The 22,023-nt window shown below is 45.0% G+C and overlaps 1 protein-coding gene across 1 annotated transcript in view; it reads left to right on the top strand.

Moving 5' to 3' along the window:
• Positions 1–20,585, top strand: part of LOC138583240 (guanine nucleotide-binding protein G(o) subunit alpha-like) — a 1,018,345-nt gene extending 997,760 nt beyond the window's left edge. The window contains exon 9 of the mRNA XM_069655299.1: positions 15,665–20,585. Within this exon, the coding sequence (XP_069511400.1) occupies positions 15,665–15,855 (191 nt within the window). The 3' untranslated portion in view covers positions 15,856–20,585. The remainder of the gene's footprint in view (positions 1–15,664) is intronic.
• The last annotated feature ends 1,438 nt before the right edge of the window (positions 20,586–22,023 follow it).

Raw genomic sequence — 22,023 nt, 5'->3', positions numbered from 1 at the left:
ATCATGCACTGTCACCGGTTGGCAAACCGACCGTTGAACGGCTGTCCGAGAGCCCATTCGACCAGATCGATCGCTGCTACCACGGTGTTCTTGTCTGGTGTGCCCCTGCTGGACATCTGCAGGGCTGCTACGTGGAGGTCGACGCACACCTTCACGAGAATCTACTGCGTCGAACGGGATTCCAGGGAGGAGTCCAGAGTCAGCCAGGCAGTGCTGCGCAACCTGTTCGCTTAAGGTGAGCCTGGTGAGGAGGTAAGAGCTGCTTAATGTTGAGTTTATGTAATGCTTCATGTTGAGCCTTGTCACCTCCCGTGGTTGTGCATGTGTGTACTGCTATGTATTCTTATATTAATGAGTATGTGAATCCATGCCAGACCCCATGCTGTAGAAGGAACAAGTTACTTACCTGTAACTGTTGTTCTCCAGCATGGGTCTGGCATGGATTCACATGCAAACCCTCCCTCTTTCCCCTCTGCGGCTCTTCACTTGGTCATACTGCCACTTTACGTGCTACCAAATCTGAGGATGGCTGCCAGGGGCGGGGCTTAGGGAGAGGGCAGACATTGGCTGGGGACAGTATGACCCAGAGACCAGTGATTGGTTACTACTAAGACAGATCAGAAACAAAACTGATACTGATTATTTCTTTACCGAGGATTCCCAGCCTGACGACGGGGAATATTCATGAGCATGTGAATCCATGCCAGACCCATGCTGGAGAACAACAGTTACAGGTAAGTAACTTGTTCCTTATCGCCTAGGCCGACGTTTCCAGCTTCTGAAAATATAGCGTGAGGTTGCATATACCACAGGGCGGCGCGTAGGCTGCTTACAAAAACCTATGTTAATGTAACGAAGCCCCTCGTTTATGAAAATTGGGCGCAAATATAGACATCACAGTTTGAGAGGTTTAGGGCAAATCAACAAAATATGAATGTCCAATTCCTTCTCAGTTCCACAGAGCAGACATTCTTTAGTGTTATTTAATTTCCAAAGTTTGGTGAAGGGTGCCAAAGGCAATGGCCCCAACCCAAACCGTAGATACAGAGTTTGTTCAAATGCCACGTTGATATGATTAAGGTAAGCATGAACAGACGCAGAAGACCATCACCAGGCTCCTACCTCAACATTGCCTAGGGTGCACATTACCCTGCACTACCCGTCCTTGACTGTTTTCCAGCCAGCTGCCAAGCCTTCTTTAAGGTTTCTAACTCTCCAGGGGAAGGTCTAGAGATCCTTTACCCCAAGCTGGCTCCATAAGTTTCCAACAGGAATCTCAGGTCCTCAAGGACACTGCTCCTCCAAATTCAACATCCTAGGAAGGAAACACTGAGAGGATCTGCCTTCTCTGCCCTGGCACCAATGCCACTGTGACCAATTCAATTCAGGGGCACTAGTGGTCCAGGGTTAAATATCGTTTTCTAAACCATCCATCAATCCCACACCTCTAATATACCAGAATGGATCTGAATAAATTGGATTAAACGAGCATACAAATAAAATTGTAAGTATCCTTATCCAATTTTGGTAAACGTGGACGGTACAGCTGGCCCATCTCCTCTAAAGGTCGTGGATCATTGGTTATTTGCAACACAGCGAGCATACAACTATAACCCAATGATAAAAGGAGTGTCCGGTCAAGGTTGTATAAAAAAATCTACTTTATTATCATCACAACAGACAATCTAATAACCAAACTACTACTACAACCAACCCTGTAAAGAAATGCAGAGGACGGACAGTTTCGAGGAAGGAAAAGGGATGCACTCTGGATACTGACAGAAGGGTAGTTGGTATGGTTAATAACAACAACAGTCTGTTATGGCTTCTTGGCTTCAGCAGAAAGGACGAAAGGGTTCTTAAGATATCTCTAGGGCCTTCTGGGAGGGACCAGGAGGACAGAACAACAATGTACCTTTTATAGTAGCAGTTCTTGGTGCTCGACAAGGTTAAGTTGGCTTCAGGGCGCTTTGCAGGCTTCTGTGACAGAGTTCGAGTCAGCAGCGGTTATTAGGTGGCACAACGGTTCGGTGAGCGAAGCTGGACGAACCGATGCGGGCTGGCTTTCACAGCTACTTGCGGTCAGGAATCCTTGTCTCAGTGCTGATTGGTGGTTCTGAAGCACTGGTCGAGGCGTCTCCTTTTTCTTTCAGCGACTGCGGCTTGACAGCGATATGTCCATGCTTGACAGCAGTCATTGTTGCAGTCGATTGCGTATCGAGGAACTCGGTTGGTTCGAAAGAACTCGATTGGCTCGAAAATGTCCTTTAAGGCAGACGTCGGTAGATGCTTGTCGTTGCACTTCTCCCAGCTTCTTTAATGGGCTTGCGTTTTCCTTTATGGCGGACGGCCCAGAGCTTGGGAGTGTGTTGCCGGCAGCTGCCTTGTCCTTGGATTTGGGTTCAGAGACTTTCTGGCACTCCTTATTCAGGAAGCTTGCTGCAGGGCACACTGTGTGCTGACTGGGTACCGGTTCTGGAGCCGGCTGGAGGGTCCTCAGAGTTCTTTTCTCCATCTGATCCCTGGAAAAAGTTAAGGGGAGGGATCTTGCTTTCCTCTTTGGATGTCCTGGTCTTCCTTCACTGGTGGAAGCTGTAAGGCAGCCTGCACCTTCAGCCAAGGTCCAAGGATGAGTTCTTTTTTCTTCTTGTGAAGTCTTCAGATGATGCTCCATGCCTCTTCTGAAGCCATGTGGGCCAGAGTGATTGGTGTACGCTAAGCCTACCTTAGTGAATCAATCCTGGGGTCCCTGTCAACAAGTTCTGGTATGTGGAAGGTTATAACCTGTATACTTTGCAACAGGAAAAGTTAAAGGAGTGAAACAGGAACAAGGAGTATCCCAAAATGAATATGGCGGAAAACTCCTTTAAACATGAAAGGCCTCATTAGGACCCTGGGGGTCCCGTAGTGAACAGTGCCGGTACGGGACCGGCACCGTTCATTACGGGCTGCCCTATTACGAGGCCTGCTAGCGGGTCCCGTTTTTCACACCTGGTCAGATGTGAAAACCAAGGACATGCTAGCAGGCCAGGATGCTAACAATGGGCCCGTCATTAACGGGCCCGTTGTTAGCATCATCCCCATTCCCATATGAGCCCTGCGGGGCTCATATGGGAATGGGGATTGATTTTTACCAGGTCCCAGAAAAGGGCAATAACCTGGTCTGCCAAGGTCAGAATGACCTAGTTATTGCCCTTTTCTGAGACCCGGTAAAAAATCATTAATAAGGGCACAGCTACCGCCTTGGTCGTAATGAGGCCCAAAGAGCTCTAGGCTCACCCCCTTGCGATACTATGTCACACCCATCTTCCTCTGCGGTTAATGAATTTCCCTGTGTGGTCCCTGATTAAAGCGGCAGGTCTCACTTGAAGATGCTGAGAGCCAGACTCCCTGGCTGCCGCAAACCACATTCTGGTATCTTTTGAATGTGGTCCTGCTAGCCGGGATGGCCTACTGCAACAACATATCCAGACATGTCAGTTCACTGTCATTGATACTGAGGGCGGGAGCTGGCTTCAGGTTGACAGTTACATATGAAAGGTTGTTGAGTTTCCTGTCTCCTTTGTTATCCTCTGCAGCCAGGCCTCATGGGGGCCTGTTTGAATTACCCTCTATTGGTATGTTAATCGCTGCCACAAGCTGCATGGCCTAACAAAAGATCAGGGTGGTTCCATGGAGCCTGTGTCAGTTAATCAGGCTGATCATGGCAGGAGGATGCTTGTCCTCCACCTTACCTAGGATGACATTGCGCCCTCCTCTGCTGTCACATTCCAATTAAATATGATAGGGGCAGACGGTACCTGTAGGCGGTGTCCAGCCCAGAGTGCACAGGTCTATGCGTTTGTTGTGATGTGAGCATAGGAAAATGTGTGTGGATTAGCCCCACAAATTTTCCTGAAGTCTGTGTACCATCATCCATTTATTTAAAAAAAAATGTAAAAGCTCTGGCGAACGCACGCCCATAATGCGGATGGTCAATTTCCTCACAGCCACCCCCGCAATTGAAGTGCTTCCAGCCTAACATTAAGGAGTCTACTGCCCACCTTCCCAGCACCACCTTTTAGACTCCACTACTAATCTTCAACTAAACAGTAGACTCTATCGTGAACCAATTCACGCCCAGAAAGACACGCATAAACCCGCACTAACAGTTCTAAAACCAATACAATTCGAGACCAAGGGAGCACTGATAAACGCCTACTCCATGGTAGCCCACGCTACAGACATTGCCGACCTACTCCACAATGAAGACTTGGACTTCTTAGCCGTCACTGAATCTTGACTACATCCAACTGCAGGCCCCGCAATTATGTTAGCCTTACCAGATGACTACACGCTACTAAGACTCGATCGTACCACCTCTCGAGGCGGAGGTCTTGCCATTATAGCAAAAACTAAATTCCCTCTGATCATTGAGTCACCAGCCAACATAGGATCTTGTGAATCCTTAACTGCAAAGCTATCCTTATCTAATACACAATCCATCTCCATTCACCTCATTTACCGACCACCTGGCCCCTTAGGATCTTTTGAAGAAGACCTCACAAACGTCCTATCAAATAAACTTAAGACCTCCTCACAAAGTATCATATTAGGTGACTTTAACCTTGGTTTTAGCAACCCCACAGATGCTAACGCCACAATAATTAATAATACTTTAGAGGAACTAGGCTTTACCCGAAAAATCACAGAGCCCACTCACACCAAAGGCAGAACCTTGGACTGGCTAGCTGTGCACAATTGCCCAGTCCTGATCTCTTCTACACTCCCACAGCCCTGGACAGACCACTCCTTGATCTGGTTCACCCTAGAGGCGACACCAGCGCAAATTGACAGTATAGCTCCAGCTGTCCAGACTAGAAATAAAAAGAACATCACCCCTGAAAATGTGATCCCTTTAATCGCACCGACCTTGAATGCCATTCCGGACCACACAGATCCCTCAATTATGGTAGACATATATAATAGTCATGCTCCCTTCTCTTGATGCCATAGCCAAACTGAAGTTAAAAAAAAGCCAGAAAACATATCAACGCCTGGTTTTCTCCTCATCTCAAAGCCCTCAGACAAGAAAAGCGACGCTGTGAAAAAATCTGGAGATCACTCCCCTCAGAAAAAATAAGAAAAATTTGAGTAAACTAGCCTCTCACTACAAAAAAGAAATCATCCTGGCCAAACAAACGTCCTACAGTACTCGAATCTCACAAGCCAAATCCAATACTAGAGAACTCTTTACAATACTAAAAGAGGTTGAATCTCCCATCCAAGCTCCTGACTTGTGCCTCAAGGACAAAAATTGGTGCACGGGTATACAAAATGCCTTAGCCAACAAAATCTCCTCTTTCAAGACCAAGATACACTAAAAAAGATTCCCTTCTCTCTTCCACCAAACCCAGTATCCCCACCCCTAAAAAGAGACACCCTACTCAGACACACCCCCGTGCATATTCCCCACTTTAACTTCCACAGAGTATCTACTAAAGAGGTAGAAAAGGTCATTCTCACCCTCAAACCTTCGAATTGCCATGGGGACCTATGTCCCGCACAATTGATAAAGGATGCGGCTCGTGATCTCGCACCATTTATTACCAAACTAATAAATGCGTCATTCACATCAGGCAGCGTACTTAACAATCTTAATCTTGGGTCCTCCCCCTGCTTAAAAAACCGAACCTAGATCCCTCCACTCCCACCAATTACCGTCCCATCACTACAGTACCATTCCTTCTTAAAATCCTCGACAAAATAGCATACCAACAAATCCAACATTACCTTGAGCACTTCCATCTCTTAGGAGTCAGACAATCGGGCTTCAGGCCTCAACACGGCACCGAAACCGCATTCATAGATCTCAAGGCACAGATAGATGAGCTGAGAGATCAGGGTAAAGTGGCACTACTGCTTCTTCTTGATCTCTCGGCTGCATTCGACCTGGTCGACCACGAGATCCTATGCGACTACCTTCAAAAAGCCGCCCACTTTTCTCATGAGGCAACTGACTGGATCCAATCCTTTCTAAACAACCGCACGATGAGAGTCTTCCCCCTACTAGCAGCAGCCGACCCATCACCTGTGGCGTACCTCAGGGATCATGCGTCTCCCCGACCCTGTACAACATCTTCACAAAGCCCCTTTCTGATGATCTAGACGGTCTGGGTATCACCTACACTAACTATGCCAATGATACTCAGATCCTCATCCCGTTGACGGGGGATTATGACAAGGATTTGGCCTTTGTCAACAAAGTGTACCTCATCATCCAGGCATGGATGGCCTCACACGGTCTATGCCTGAATGATGACAAAACAGAACTCCTCATTCTAGGGTCCTCACATAACCTGAACAAACTAGACCAAAACTACTCCTCCTTCGTAATTGACAACAATAAGATCACGGTAGCCAAGGAGGTAAAAACCCTTGGCTTCTACCTAGACTCCACTCTCACCTTTAAAAAACAAGTTAATGCTATGGCATCCACCACTTTACACATGCAAACTCATCAGAGCAGCCAAACCTTTTCTCTCTCCGTCTAACTGTATCACCTTAGCCAGGGCTCTGATCTTGTCCAAGTTGGATTATTGCAACGCACTTTATGTAGGATGCAACAAATATATCACGAACAAAATTCAGATCCTTCAAAATAATGCTCTAAGAGCGCCCCTCAGTATCCCAAAGAAAACCCACATCTCTGATACTAGAAGGTCTATCAACTGGCTCTCCACCAAAGACAAAATATTCCTGAAATCGGTCTCCCTGACCCACAAATGCCTCCACCAAGCAGCCCCTCAATACCTTATCTCTAGATTCACCAGACCCACCTCTGCTCGCCCCGCTAGAATAACCAATTCCAATCTCCTCCTGGTGCCAAGGTTTAAACGTTCCATGTCGGGTGGGAACAGCTTTCCGGTTAAAGCAGCACAATATTGGAACTCCCTTCCACCTCCTTGCAGGGAGGACCTTCCCTACCACCCATTCAGAGCCTAGACTATCCATTGGCTACAGATTCATGACACCTAACAAGCTCTCTTGCTGCCCTGACACTCCACTACTATGATTGTAAATATGTATATTTAGGTTGCCAACTGATCAGTGCAGATACCTTGTCACTAGACAACCGATGTATTGTAAATAGTATTGCCTATGTTGTATACTTCTGTAACCCATGCCTCCTCTGCGCGCGTTGTTTCTTTTTGGCGTGTCCAGCATTGTAACCACGGCTGGACTTCTTTGCCCTGTATGTAACCAAGCTTTGCAATCCTCTTCTTGCCCCTGCGCCTTGCTACCCCTTTGGGGTTAGGTGCGCAATATAAATAAATGAAATACAAATACAAATACAAAATACTCCCCACCTACATCTGTCTCACTGATCCCTTCCTCTCCATCCCTTCCACACTTAATGTCTAGGGTCCCCCAACAAATACTGGAACTCTGCATTTTATTCCAGAACTTTAACTAACAGCCTTTATTAACTTTTGCCGTCCAACTGATTCTGTAAACCCACACATCCACATCAACTAATGGCTGATTGCCTCCATAATCTGGGATGCACTGTCTCCTAACTGCACTTGGAACTTTCTAGCACCACCCATCGCCTTAAAGACATCTCTCTGAAATCCTCTCCTCAGGCTGCTGAGATCTGTTTGCAAACTTGGCAAGGGCCCAGCTGCTAACTACTCGCAAACTGAACCCCACAATACCTAATCCTTTTAGGTCATGTTCCATTTTATGAGGATGTCATTTTTCCTTGAAAGGCACCACATGCATGCATGCTGCCTGTTCCTCAGCGCTTTGTGACCCTTTTCTGTGTTTGTAATGTTTTGCATCGCACCACTCTTGCTGTGAGGCTTGCCACTTTACTGAACAACGTACCAGTATCTGATCGTTTATCTCTGCACTTAATGATCTATGTTGCAAATGTTTATATTATTATATGATTTCATTTTTGGTTCCATGCTTAGTGTAACTATCTCTCTAATGCTATTGCTGCTCGGTATCCAGTGATCATAGAGAATACAATTACAGAGAATGCTATAACAGAGAAAAAAAATCAAACATTTAAAAAAATAGATGTGGTGTGGGGTAAAGGGATAAAACTGGTGGGGTTGGGGTTGGTTTACGCACATAGAGAAATGGGGGGGACTGGACCCCCCTCCCCCAAAAACACAATATGTTGTCACTGTTATTTTCACTGAAATAGCAAGCATTCTGTGTTATGTATTCTGTGTCATCATATAGAACCTTGCTGCTCACTTGGTCCCACATGTAAATCTGCAAATGTTTGTGTGAATGCAATACAGATTCCACAATTGTCTGCAATCAGCCTTTTATCGCTCACTGAAACATTGCACGCACACGCCTACACCTAACTGCAGCACTCTCCCTTTCCCCCTATGCTCGCTCAGGGCCACTACAATGGTCTGTCAGACACACATCCAGCACTAGCAACTGATAGCCAACCACACACAACCTCAAACCATGCACCTTGCAACCCACAGCAACGATGCGGCATGTGCTGGAAAATGCATACCAATCTTCATGCATGCACTGTCACTTCTGGAGGACTACAGTGCGCCAGATATGCCTAACCATGCGCCCCCGCACACCTTGACTACTCACAGCAGTCCGTCACACCAATAGCAGAAAAGCACTTCACAAATGACATGCAATATAATTCTGAGAACGTGAGGTACGTAATAGGCTTAGTTGATTTTGTGCTAGAAAGACATCAGGAGGTATGCTAGATGAGAGAACATTGAAAACATCCATGAATAGCAACATTTTGGTTGAAAAAGGGACCTGTGGGTGTTTGATGTGGAGATTTGGTATCTATCCATGGATAAAGCTGGTGCTGGATTTTGTTGGTTGGTAATGGACACCAAAATATACAAATACACAAATACCTGTGGATATGCAGGCTTCGGTGTCCTCTCTAGTGGGTAGATTTTGTGGTGGCTTTCAGGATGGCATTTAGGGGTTTGACCGTGTCCTGAGCGGGCTGGTTTAGGAGATGGCACATCAAAGAATGGTGTAATTCCATTCAAGAGGCACTGACTCAAAAAAATAAAAAAGATCCAGAATGATATGAAGGCGAAACAGGACGTACATGGTAAAACTATCCAGCTAGACACCCCTGAGGAAGGCGATTTGAATATCCACCCCCCCTTTGAGTGTGTACCAGTCTCTGAAAGCTAAATGTTGGTCTTGATAAAACAGCGGTGGCCCACGTTTTGTAAGAGTGATGTATGCCCCTCAGGCTGGTGAAAGAGTGTGCTGTTTAATTCATTCCACTCATAACAAAATTTGTGAACCTGTCCTTCATGGAGGGTTTGGTGCCAAATTGTATTAAACAGACATGGATTTCGCCTTTACTAAAGAAACCCTCCCTGGATCCCAAAACACAGACTAATTATAGGCCCAAATCTAATCCTGGATTACGCACAGGTTCAGATTTATCTGGAGAAGTACCACATCCTGAATAAAAGGCAGTCAGGTTATCGGAAGGCCCATAGTAAAGAATCTGCCTTGTTGGACCTCAAAGTAAATCTGCTGGAAATTATAGAAGGTGGTGGGACATCGCTCTTGCTGCTTATCGATCTTTCTGCAGCTTTCGATTTAGTGGACCATCCAATACTAGTGTCCAGGCTTAAACATGGTGCGCATTTCTCCACATCGGCAGCTGACTGGATCGAGTCCTTTCTATCTAATCGGACGGCTAGAGTCTTTATCGATGACCATAAAGCAGACGAATTTGAAATTGAGTGTGGAGTTTCCGCAGGGGTCGTGCCTGTCCCCTGCGTTATTTAATTTGTTTACAGCTCCACTCTTTAAAGTGTAATTCCCACCCTGCAGAAGGTGAGGACCTTGGGCGTGGTGATTGACAAAGAGCTTAGCATGAAGGCTCATGTTAGCTTTCTGGTGTCGTCCACTTCCTAAAACCTCAAACTGTTGGTACAACTGAGGCCATACTTGTCGCAGGACAATCGAGCGACAATCGCACGGGTAATTATCGGAGCTAAATTAGATTATGGCTCCAGCCGGTTACATGCTATAGGTAAAGGAGACATGATGTGTCTCCAGATCACACAAAATAATGCCTTTAGAGCAGTTATGGGATTGAAAAGGAGTGACCATGTCTCTGTAGCTATTAAAGCATTACACTGGCTTCCTATGCCCAGCAGAGTACATTTTCGACTAATTGTAATGATTTCACTCATTACACAACACGACATGAAGGGTTGTGTTCCTGTTACCTATTTCAATGTGGCTGTACAGGCAGGACACGTTAACATTCTAGCATCCACTGCGGCGGAAGGGACGTTGCATCAGGAGAAAGCCACGCCCACAATAGAAGGAGCAAACTGTTTAAATGAATGGAGGACAGACATCACGTCGCGTAGCTACTCTATCAGAGATTGCCAGACGCTCTGTGAGTTCGCTTTAGGGCACTTACTATTATTGAACATTTCTATCTACTGCTACCCTTTATCTACTTGTCTCACCTTTTCCTTTCCCGTTTTATTTCTGTAGAAACCCGCGTGTGTAACTGCGACGACGTCCCCGCTCGCATTCATTCGGGAACAGCAGAGCAGCAGAATTCTAGAATCAACTTTCTCTCTAAAACCCTATCGATTCCTTCTGTTATAACTATTGTTAATTCACACACCTACAGCTGGGCAGACCCAAGGAATTAACATTATCCTGAGAACCGGAAATCAAGGTCTACATGTCTCAACACCTGGTGAAGGAGGGTGCAGACCCCTGCTCCCTAGCAGCTCAGCACAGGGTTTTTTCCCCCACGAGGATTTCCCTGGGACTCCCTCCGTGGTGTAGCGTTTACAGTGCTGATTCGCGCAGGAGTTCTCAGGGGGATTCTTCCTTACTTCGTTGTCCAGTTCATCTCTCCAGGTCATCTAGAAGATAAGGTAGGATCTTCCAAAGAATTGTATCATTACCTGTATTGACGGCTATATTTGGAAAACCCACAAGGCTTCCTAAAGTTGGGTGGGTCACAGAGGTTACACTAATATGTATTAATCACAAATGTCTTTTTGGAAAAAGTCTGGCTTATCTATCTAGCCGCATCTCCTGGCTACCCGTCCGAAGAGCATTGAGATCTAATAATTTGGCTCTTCTTCAAATGCTGCGGGCTAAACTTGGCATCGTGGCACAGGGATCTTTTCACTTCATTGCTCCAATAATCTGAAATGCTTGAGATTGTGCCAATCCTTGGGAGCTTTTAAAGCTGGACTTAAGACACTTCTGTTCTGCTAAGGTGGGACTTTTCTCTGACATGATGAGAATCTGTCTTTCAGTGTTTGCTTCTTCTGATTTATGGTATTTGCTCAGATGTTTTTTTTTTATATTGTTGGCGCCATTATGCTCCGGGCCTGTCTGCGGCACCTTACAAATAAACATAATAAATAAATAAATAAATTAGTGTTCTTCTGCTTGCACGTGCCTGGGATCTCGGCGGTCAGCTAATCGTAGGTGTCTTTGGTGTTGGATCTGCTGCCGGTGAAGTGGGATTTCATTTCCCCTTCCTGGACGGGTTTGTGGTTGGGTTTGCAAGGAATGGAGTTTAGGGACTTGGCCTAATTGTTTGGTATTTTTCAGGAGCCCCCAATTTTGGACTTGGTGCACCCTGTGGAGCAATCCTGTGATGGCTCCTAGTGTGGGCGCCCCTTCAATTTCCCTCGTGTGAGCCATAGGCTTGCATTCTGGAAGCCGCATGCCAGCACAAGCAGCGGCTCTGAGGAAAGAACTCTCACAGCAATATGAATATGGTGGTAACCATAAAAACATGAAGTATTTTAAGTACCATCTAATTATGGGTTGCTGTTCCAAGGAATATATATGGTGTGGGATGCTTAAAATGTAGTGTGTGGTTTACATACCTGTTATTTACCCACCACAGTAGTTTCTATGTAAACGGTGCCATAAAGCTTTTTTCTAATCACAACTCGTAGTAAATTGGTATTTAAAAAATATTTAATGGACCACGTGATTTTTAACATTGCCACCGTGCTATAATGATAATAATGCCCCCCTCGTGGGCTCGTCTATGTTAGCAGAAAAGAGATCCATAGGACATCATTGTATGAATCAGTATAAAAAATATGTATTTAAGAAGATACAAAAATTATTAATGAAAATAAATCATGAATGAATCCAAGGCAAAAACTACAGTTAAATTGCAGGTAAAATCACAACTATAAAAATGCAAATGACATCAATCATACCCACACAACAATCCTAAATCAATCATTCAGCAACAGTACTTCTCCAATCACATTTAAACAAATCACAAAGATGGCATTTTAAACAACACCAGTTAATACACCATATTCAAAAATATGTGTGTGTTGTCTTTTTTGGAGTGGATCTTAATAGCTGATAAATAGAACATGATCACATATCCAAACTGTTTCAGGGCAGACCGGTTCGACATATGAATGTGGTTTCACCACGTCTTCATCAGGGCCCAATTACACTCTGCAAGAAAGTATATATATGTATGAACATCATGTGTGATACACAAATCGCTTGGACCTGCAAAAGCCAATTGTCAGGCTAACTATTCATGCATGTGGATATTGCTGACTACCAAATATCAATCCCCACATGCCTGGAAAACCACAGTGAAACTATGCGGTACCGCCAATGACTCAGGTGCCAAAACCAACCAGCCCTCAGCAGTCAAAAGCTCCCACCATGGAGCGAAGACTGACACCAACCAGTGCTCAAAAAAGAAAATTGCAGAATGCTGAAGCTACTTAATATGCTGAACAATCACTTCATTAGAGGCAGATAAATAGATGGCAGTAATACGTCTGATGTTGACCACCTGTGAACAAGTTTGAATGTACGCTTTGTATAAATCACTGAAATGTACAGAAGCAACGCACTCTGATGAGCTAAAAAAAGTTCTGCGGTTTTGGCCCAGAGATTCATGGACTCACCTCACGTTTCTGAATTGGGAGGCATGCTGCGGGTACAATCGTTGTTATTTCCACTGCCTGCGCTTCAACGATGCAATCGCCCTAATCCTGAGAGACCAGATGGTTCAATATTACTGTGTGGCATTTAATGTAAATATCAATGGCCATAACTTACAGGCAATATTTAAATCATGGACTCGGCCTGCTTTTTTAAGGGGCTCGCATTTACTCTGGACCTCTGCTGCATCATTTACCATGATGCCAATTCTAAAGGACATTGTGCTGTGCTTGTCTCTTCTGGGGCCTGGGCTGAATTTAAAATTCGGCCTCGAGGCTGGTCACCCCCATCGCAGGCAGAGTCTCTCTTCATTTGCAGACAAGCAGCCTCTGCACACCTTTTGTACAGGTCACTTGGGCACACCACAAATAAGTGGGATTTTGTGTGGTCTCACTTAAAGCACTGCTTTATACCTCTGCTTTGTACTGCTGCTTCAGTATCTCACCCTGCAGATCGTACAGAAACCTCACTCTGGCAGGTTCTCTGAGCTCTCTTTCAACTCTTCCTGCTCATACCAAAACCAACAGAGCGCACTACTCACCTGGCTGACCAGAGTCACAGGCCCTAGTTCCAAATATAGGAATGTTTATTGAACACCCATTTTATTTAATTTTACATTTGTAAAGTGCTCTAAACCCGCGTGCATCAAGGCACTGGTTGCAAGAATAGCGGACAATGAACCAAAACGACAGGCGTGTCGGCTCAGCCCGGGGCCGGGCCTTGAGAGAAGAGCAGTGTCTTGAGGTGTTTACAAAAGGTCCAGTAAGATTGCTCCAATCTTAGTGCAAGAGGTAGAGAGTCCCAGTTCTTGCTGGCGATGACTGTGAAGCTTGTACCTCTGGCTGTGGATAGTCTGTATATTGTTGTAGCCATGTTTTTCATACTGCATGCCAATTTATGTAAAATACAAGTAGGCACAATATTAAACACCAGGAAATGTTTTCATTAAGAAAGTTTGAAAATTTGACATATGAACAAACTAAAATTGACAAAGCCAACAGTTGTGACTTTTGTTTTGGCAAGGGATAGGCATTTACCAGGTGCTGCCATAATGGTATTACCTGGCTATAAGATGGCAACTGGTGGCCAACAGTGTGAGTACATGGGCATATGGTGCCAATGTCTGACAAATGCCAATATAATACCTTTACAGAAGCTAAAACTGTTTGCTAGGTCAATGCTTGGTTTTAACAGGACTTCAATACAAGGGGCAGATTTGCAGACACACAAGTTGCCTATAAATCAAGTGGCTATACGCACACTTGATTAAGACATTATCACACCAGGAGTTCCTTTACAGCTGCAATGAAGCCATTAACTCTGAACGCTGCTTAGAAATAATACTGGAACACCCTATAAGGATGTATGTTGCGTGTTACAGAGCTAGCTCAAAAGGATCACAGCTGTGTTTTGGGCTGGGTGTGAAGGTAATAGATGGATATGGCCATAGAGATTAGCAAGCAATAAGCAACACCCACCAGCTGTATGACCCTCCCCACATCCCACCTCCGTCCTATCTGTATTCCAGTGCAGTAGGTTCCTCTTAACACATGGTGCTAAAGTACCATCTAATTGCCAAAACTAAAAACATGCAGCTAATTTAACATGCTGCTTCAGCAAACTTAATAATGGTTAAAACCTTTCCAACCAATACCGTTTTTGTTGGCCAATGGGCATTTTATCACACGCTATGTGACAGGGTCTCTCCTCACAGTAAAAGGGGACATACTAAACATCTCTAATTCTTGCCTCTCCCATTAATTGCTCATCACCCACACATAATGTGATTGTACTATATCAATAATACCCGTGCAGTGCCCATTAGTAAGACATGTTCAGTTCCTCTTACATGGGCTGTGTGAAAGTGGAAGTCTGTCTTTGACTCTTAATCTTCCACTGCTGCAGGAAGGAAAGGGCCAGAAGGCATGCGTGTTCTGTCTCGCCAGACTCTGGAATCTCCTCCCCATCAACAGCAGACTCTTCCACCTCGATTCTATGTTATAGAAAGGAGCTCAAGACCCTACTCCTCAATGAATGGTTGCTCTCTAGGATCTAGATCCTTACAGCCTCTAGTCCTTACCTAACTTGAGGCTGGGTGATCTTTTTCCTCCCCTGGTTTCTTGTAGATTGATGTCTTACTGCCAAATGTCCAGCTGTCTACTTCCCCCATGAGTTGTAAAGCGTTCTGTTGCTTCCCGAAGCTAGGTCTGCGCTCAACAGATACCCTAATAATAAACAAAAAGCACACAGGTCTTACAAGTTTACTACTTTGAAAATACAACACAAATGCACTATTACTGGCGGTTATTGCTTGTAAAAAAGGGCTATTATGGCCCCATCCGTTTACATGGGGGAAAAGGAGCCCATGACCCACAGATAGTAAATATTTCCTAAACCCCAGGTCAGAAAATGCTTCTCACTACTTGGACATGTCTGGTGCCTTCTGATTATAGTGGTTTAGGGTTTATTGTCCTATCCTGTGGACACTTCTGGTGTTGGCTCTGGGTGATGTGCTGTTGCAAAGTGCCAGGTTTTGTTCAATGTTATATGTTATCTTTGTAGCTGTGGTGCCTTTGTATGGTCCTGAGCAAGCCACGTGAGGATGAGATGCAACTCACACCACTGTTTCCTCCCTCCCCTTTCAGTAACAGCCCCTCTTCTCTTTCAGGTGCTGACTGTGATGTCACCTCTGCGGCATCGTATATTGCCAGTCTCTTCTTGGGTATCAACGCGTTGTCCACTAAGCGTGTCTACCATCACTTCACAACCGCCATCGACACCACAAGTGTACAGATTGTGTTCCAAGTTGTCATGGATAGCATCATCAAAGACAACCTGCAAGCCATCTATCTGCTCTGAACATTTGGGCATGGCTTCTATCACTCTGTGTGTATTACAGATGGTGGTGATTTGCTTATTTACCTTCCAGTCAGTAGATTCACTTGGAATGCTGTAAAAGCTGAAGGGATGTCCATGTATTCCAATTGTACTGCTGTTAACCCAACCAGCCAGTCCTGCACCCAAGATTGCCTATAAAGACTTTGTCCATGTTGGACCAAGTCCTGGGATCCATGTGTCTGTAAAGGCTATATAGATCCCCACATTTGTGTGTTCTGGAGCGGTAAAAGGTCTGTCTATGCAATGTCTGCTCTGGGATTCCATAGGCTCTAAAGGTTATCCGTCATCTACAATAGTTATCTTTGTAGGATATCAAGGGGTTGTACAAGGTCCATTGCCCTATCTCGTGTTGATATGATAGGTTATTTATAACGCACTTAATACCCATAGGTTTCCAAGCACGTACCCGGGGATCAAACCTGTCGTCCTGCTTCCAAGGCGAGCATGTTGCCCCTGAGCTATCCTCCCTTGCCTGATTCTACGGACATAAACGTAACTTGGCTTGCTTTAGGATTCCATGGGACTGTAAACGTTTTCTCTGATCCTATCTTCCCATGGCTGGGTTTCCATAGAGAGAAACCTATTTTGGCCTATTTTAGGAATGCAAGGGGCTGTAAATATTCCTGCAGGAAGTGCGATATTAGAGCTCAATTTATTATTTAAATATTCCCTCTGATTCTATCCTTGCTGGTTTTGGGATTCCATGGAGATTAACCTATCTTAGCCTGTTCTTGGATCCATGGGGCAGTAAAGGTTCCCTCTGATCCTCTCTGTCTGGTATTCCGAGGAGATGAAAGCATCTTGGCATGCTCTAGGATTGCATGGAGTTCTATCCTTTCCCTCGGATCCTACCATCCCCTGTTCTGGCATTCCTGGGCGATGAACGCATCTTGGCATGCTCTAGGATTGCATGGAATTCTATCCTTTCCCTCGGATCCTACCATTCCCTGTTCTGCCATTCTTGAGAGATGAACACATCTTGGCATGCTCTAGGACTGCATGGAGCTCTAACCTTTCCCTCTGATCCTACCATCCCCTGTTCTGGCATTCCTGGGCGATGAACGCATCTTGGCATGCTCTAGGAGTGCATGGAATTCTATCCTTTCCCTCGGATCCTACCATTCCCTGTTCTGCCATTCTTGAGAGATGAACACATCTTGGCATGCTCTAGGACTGCATGGAGCTCTAACCTTTCCCTCTGATCCTACCATCCCCTGTTCTGGCATTCCTGGGAGATGAACGCATCTTGGCATGCTCTAGGACTGCATGGAGCTCTAACCTTTCCCTCTGATCCTACCATCCCCTGTTCTGGCATTGCTGGGAGATGAACGCATCTTGGCATGCTCTAGGATTGCATGGAATTCTATCCTTTCCCTCGGATCCTACCATCCCCTCTTCTGGGATTCCAGGGAGATGAACGCATCTTGGCATGCTCTAGGATTGCATGGAATTCTATCCTTTCCCTCGGATCCTACCATCCCCTGTTCTGGCATTCCTGGGCGATGAACGCATCTTGGCATGCTCTAGGATTGCATGGAATTCTATCCTTTCCCTCGGATCCTACCATTCCCTGTTCTGCCATTCTTGAGAGATGAACACATCTTGGCATGCTCTAGGACTGCATGGAGCTCTAACCTTTCCCTCTGATCCTACCATCCCCTGTTCTGGCATTCCTGGGCGATGAACGCATCTTGGCATGCTCTAGGATTGCATGGAATTCTATCCTTTCCCTCGGATCCTACCATTCCCTGTTCTGCCATTCTTGAGAGATGAACACATCTTGGCATGCTCTAGGACTGCATGGAGCTCTAACCTTTCCCTCTGATCCTACCATCCCCTGTTCTGGCATTCCTGGGAGATGAACGCATCTTGGCATGCTCTAGGACTGCATGGAGCTCTAACCTTTCCCTCTGATCCTACCATCCCCTGTTCTGGCATTGCTGGGAGATGAACGCATCTTGGCATGCTCTAGGATTGCATGGAATTCTATCCTTTCCCTCGGATCCTACCATCCCCTGTTCTGGGATTCCAGGGAGATGAACGCATCTTGGCATGCTCTAGGATTGCATGGAATTCTATCCTTTCCCTCGGATCCTACCATCCCCTGTTCTGGGATTCCAGGGAGATGAACGCATCTTGGCATGCTCTAGGATTGCATGGAGTTCTAACCTTTCCCGCTGATCCTACTATCCCCTGTTCTGGGATTCCTGGGAGATGAACGCATCTTTGCATGCTCTAGGATTGCATCGAGCTCTAATCTTTCCCTCTGATCCTACCTTCCCCTGTTCTGGGATTCCATATAGATGGACCTATCATTGTCTGCTCCATGATTCCATAGGGATGTTAAAAATACTCGAATTGTAATATAAACAAATGCACAGAACCGTAGTCAGTAGAGCGGTTTGGCGGTGGATATGTTGAAGGCATTCTGTGTCTGGCCTAAAGCGGCACACATCATCCCCCATAACGCCCAGAGGTGTGTGCTGGTTGTCCTAGGTGTTGAGGCAGCATTTGTAACCATTGATGAACTATAAATGTGATGTAAAGCACCTTCCAAAACATCATCCCTCCCCGTTCTATCAGGAGACCCACAAACGTATAACTCTGAAGGTATTTCAGAAATCAAATATTGTGGGCAGGGTGGAAGAACATGACGCGGAAGAGAGAAATGTTTTTATTGATTTATAGTTCTTATTTTGAACGTTTGTTTATGAATGTGTGTGTACTGAAAGATGACAGCAGTGAGCAGTACTTGCCCATATAAGCAGTGCAGCGATGACAGCATCAGAGCAGGCTTCCTGCACCCACACAGAATGCGTGCAGCAGTGCAAGCTTCACACACACAGAACAGGCATGCTGGAAAGTTACATGGCTTCTGTGGAACCTAAAAGTAGCCATTGGCAATGGCCCCTTGCAGTCTGAGCCTCTCTGCCTTGGACTCAGCCTTCAGAAATCAGGCCATACTCCTCTTGAAATTAGAGTACAGCACAGACTATGCCATGTTGGGTAGCCAGGCCACTAGTATCTAGGCCACAGTGACACCACTGAATGGAGTCAAGCATAGGCTTCAATAGTAAGCACTTATGCAACTGGAGGTCTTGTGTTATTTACACACTGCTTTCAAATTCACATTGCCTTCTGATATTCTGCATTCATGGAGCAACTATTTGTTTAGTGTTTCAAGCAGTGCCCCTTAATTAATATGTTTGAATGGTGTCTGTCTTTATAGCCCTCAAGTGAGTTCACCCTGATCCATCGGGCTTTTGCAAACTGGGAGGGACCCACTTCCCAAATATCTGACTGGTCTAGGAGAATAAGCGTATTCGTGTCCTTTCAAGAACAAAATACTAGATTTGACCTTGCACATTTTCATCAAGAAGCTAGAATTTCCTGGGCCCCATGGAATGGCTGCCCGCTTGCCGGCCTTAGCAAGTACATTCCCTGCTGCCGATAAGTGTCCTTCAGTGCTGGGGCATTTCTTTACACTCATACCGCAAAGCTTTCTGTGACATGGGTCTGATGTCTTTATTTTTAGTTTCTGCTGGAGAAACAAGATGGAAGAGCAATGCACAGTGCTGTCCTTTGGCTGCTTCCCCATGCATTTCATAATGTGTTCATTTTGTTAATAGCTGCCATATTTCTCATGGCAATTTGGATTTGTAAATGCCCATTGGGCTACTGGATATATGTGAATTTGCGAAAACAAGTGCCTTCGAAAAGGCAGTGGCAATTGTAGCATACTCAGCCTAAAAGCTGCCAATGTGGGCAAGAGGTGGCCGCCTGTTAGGGTGGGCTATGGTATGGCAAGGCAAGTGACTGGCCATAGATGGAAATAGTTGGAACCGCTGAAGTAGTGTTGGGTATTTGTCGCAAACCTTTTTTTTCCTAGTCTTTTGTAAACGCTAACAACAATAACATCACTATAATTTCGGTGCCCTCTTCTTGTAGAACATTGTTTCTTAGGCTAACACCTAAAGTTAGTAACACAATGTGTATGCCTGGCTTTTATTTCTACCAGCAATTCAAACCCATCCAAAGGAGCTGGCAGCAACCAGCGCTTTACCCCTTATTCAGCCACTTCCAGGGTCCAGTCATAGTCTTCTGGCCCATTTCCCTGCATAGGTTGTTTTTGGCCAGAACGTAGAGCCGGTGTGAAAAGGGAACTTCACCTGGGAGTTCCACTGCTGTTAGCACAAGCCACACCAAAGCAGACTTGTCTCCTTCTCAACGTCTACCCCAGGTCTCTGAAAGCTGCACAGGGATAACCCTTTTTTAAATCTAATGTAAACTCTATATGACCAGTTTGCATTTTGTTTAGTATTCCTCCTAGCTAAATTGTTTATAACGTTTCCACAGATTACACAAGATAATATTTTGAAGCATTAAGAGAGGAGTTGCCCTGCTGACGAAAATTGCAGTCTAGTTCACTTTAACTACCTACTATTGGAATCCAGGTGAACAGGGATCCTTTTACATGGAAGTTTGACTTCTTAAACATTATAGAAAATTGTGGTTTCTGAATACACAATTGGCTAATACATTGTGGTTTTCTTATAGTAAGGGAAGATTGAATGTATTGAATTGATGACCTAACCCAACTCCTGACGAGGGGGATTACCCGAAACGCGTAGAACGCTGTATATAATTGTGTATCTTACTATTAAATTAACCTTTTTGGTTAAAAGTTAAAATGTGTTACTCTTCTATTGAGATATGTGATTGGTCATTAATTCTGAAACTAAATCTTAAATCATTTTGACTGTTCTCAGTCCACAGGTTGTGCAGGGGACGCAAGGGTCCCTACTCAGGGCTCTTAGCTTCCTTTTTGCTCCAGACTTTCCACCTTGTGCCAGAGTGGTTATGTTCTCCTCTGCACCCGAAGTACCTTTATTTGCGTTTACCAGACAAGCATAACATTTAAGAGTGCATCATTAGTTTTTCTTCCACGGATATATTTAGAAGAACAACACAGGGAGGGGACTGGGTAGAATGATACTCTTTGAGTCAAGATGAAAAGTATGCTGAGGTGTTCCGTCTGGCTGGGAAAATAAGACCAGTGTGAACACTCATTTCTCTCAGTATTATTCACACACGTTGAACGAACACTTGCTAGAGCAGGACTATGCATCCTAAATATCGCGCCCTGAAACACTTGTGTATGAGCGCGATACAAATAAAATATCATATCATATCTACCACTCTCCAGATGAACACCTATGATCCTTGTTCCATGACCAAGCTGCCTAGGGCCCATCAGAATAGTACGTCTGCAAGCCAAAGGTCACAGATACCTGTTCTTGGATCTGTATCTTTAAAATGCAGTGGTCTTCTATTTGGGGGAATCTTAACATGATAGAGGGGGGCTAGGGGCTAGGCGACCCGTTCTGGAATTATTCATGGATATAAAGTGGTATCCTACACTTATCTAATGAGAAATGTATGTTCTTTTCAGAAACTGAAAAGGGACTGTAGCTTGTGCCATGGAACAATGTGGAAGTATCTCAAACTAAAGCGAGGGATGGAAGTGGTGACCTTGGGAGGGAACACACCACCTTACGCCTTCAGTAAACGTGTCTGTTTCAAGCAGCAAGTCACTTGAATCACATCGCAGAATCTCTTGGGTTGGGAAGGGGGGCTGAACATGGGCAGTGCAGAGCACAGATGGAATACAATCTTATCAGATGTACCAAACTCTCATTCATCTGAAAAGTAGGCATGCATTTTTCTCTAAAACTTGAATTGTGTACACAGGGAAATTCATTGAAACATGGTCTGGCCTTTCTGATAAGTGGTGTGCTAGTCACTTTCATGCCACAAAAATAGCATATGCCCAAACAAAAAATAGGAAGCCACTGACCCATGGCACCTACCCTGTAGCTCCACATCCCCAGGAATATGTTGATGTCAGCTGTGCCAGCAGGGTAATGCCACAAGAAGGAACGCTAGTGTTATTACAGTCTGATCTGAAGAGGAACTTGAAGGTAATAAAATCATTGTTCATTTTCATTCATTATTAGATGCAAAAAAGGATGGATTACACAAAGGATACCTGTTTATAGCTTAAATATATTTTTACTCACCTTAAAAAAAACCTATTGGGAATGGGAATAACTTTTTACGGCCTAAACA

This window comes from Ambystoma mexicanum, chromosome 3q (genome assembly GCF_040938575.1).
Source record: "Ambystoma mexicanum isolate Mex_15411 chromosome 3q, UKY_AmexF1_1, whole genome shotgun sequence".
Classification (NCBI taxonomy): Eukaryota; Metazoa; Chordata; class Amphibia; order Caudata; family Ambystomatidae; genus Ambystoma; species Ambystoma mexicanum.
The sequence above is the reverse complement of the archived record's forward strand: the minus strand, read 5'-3'. Positions and strand labels throughout refer to the sequence as shown.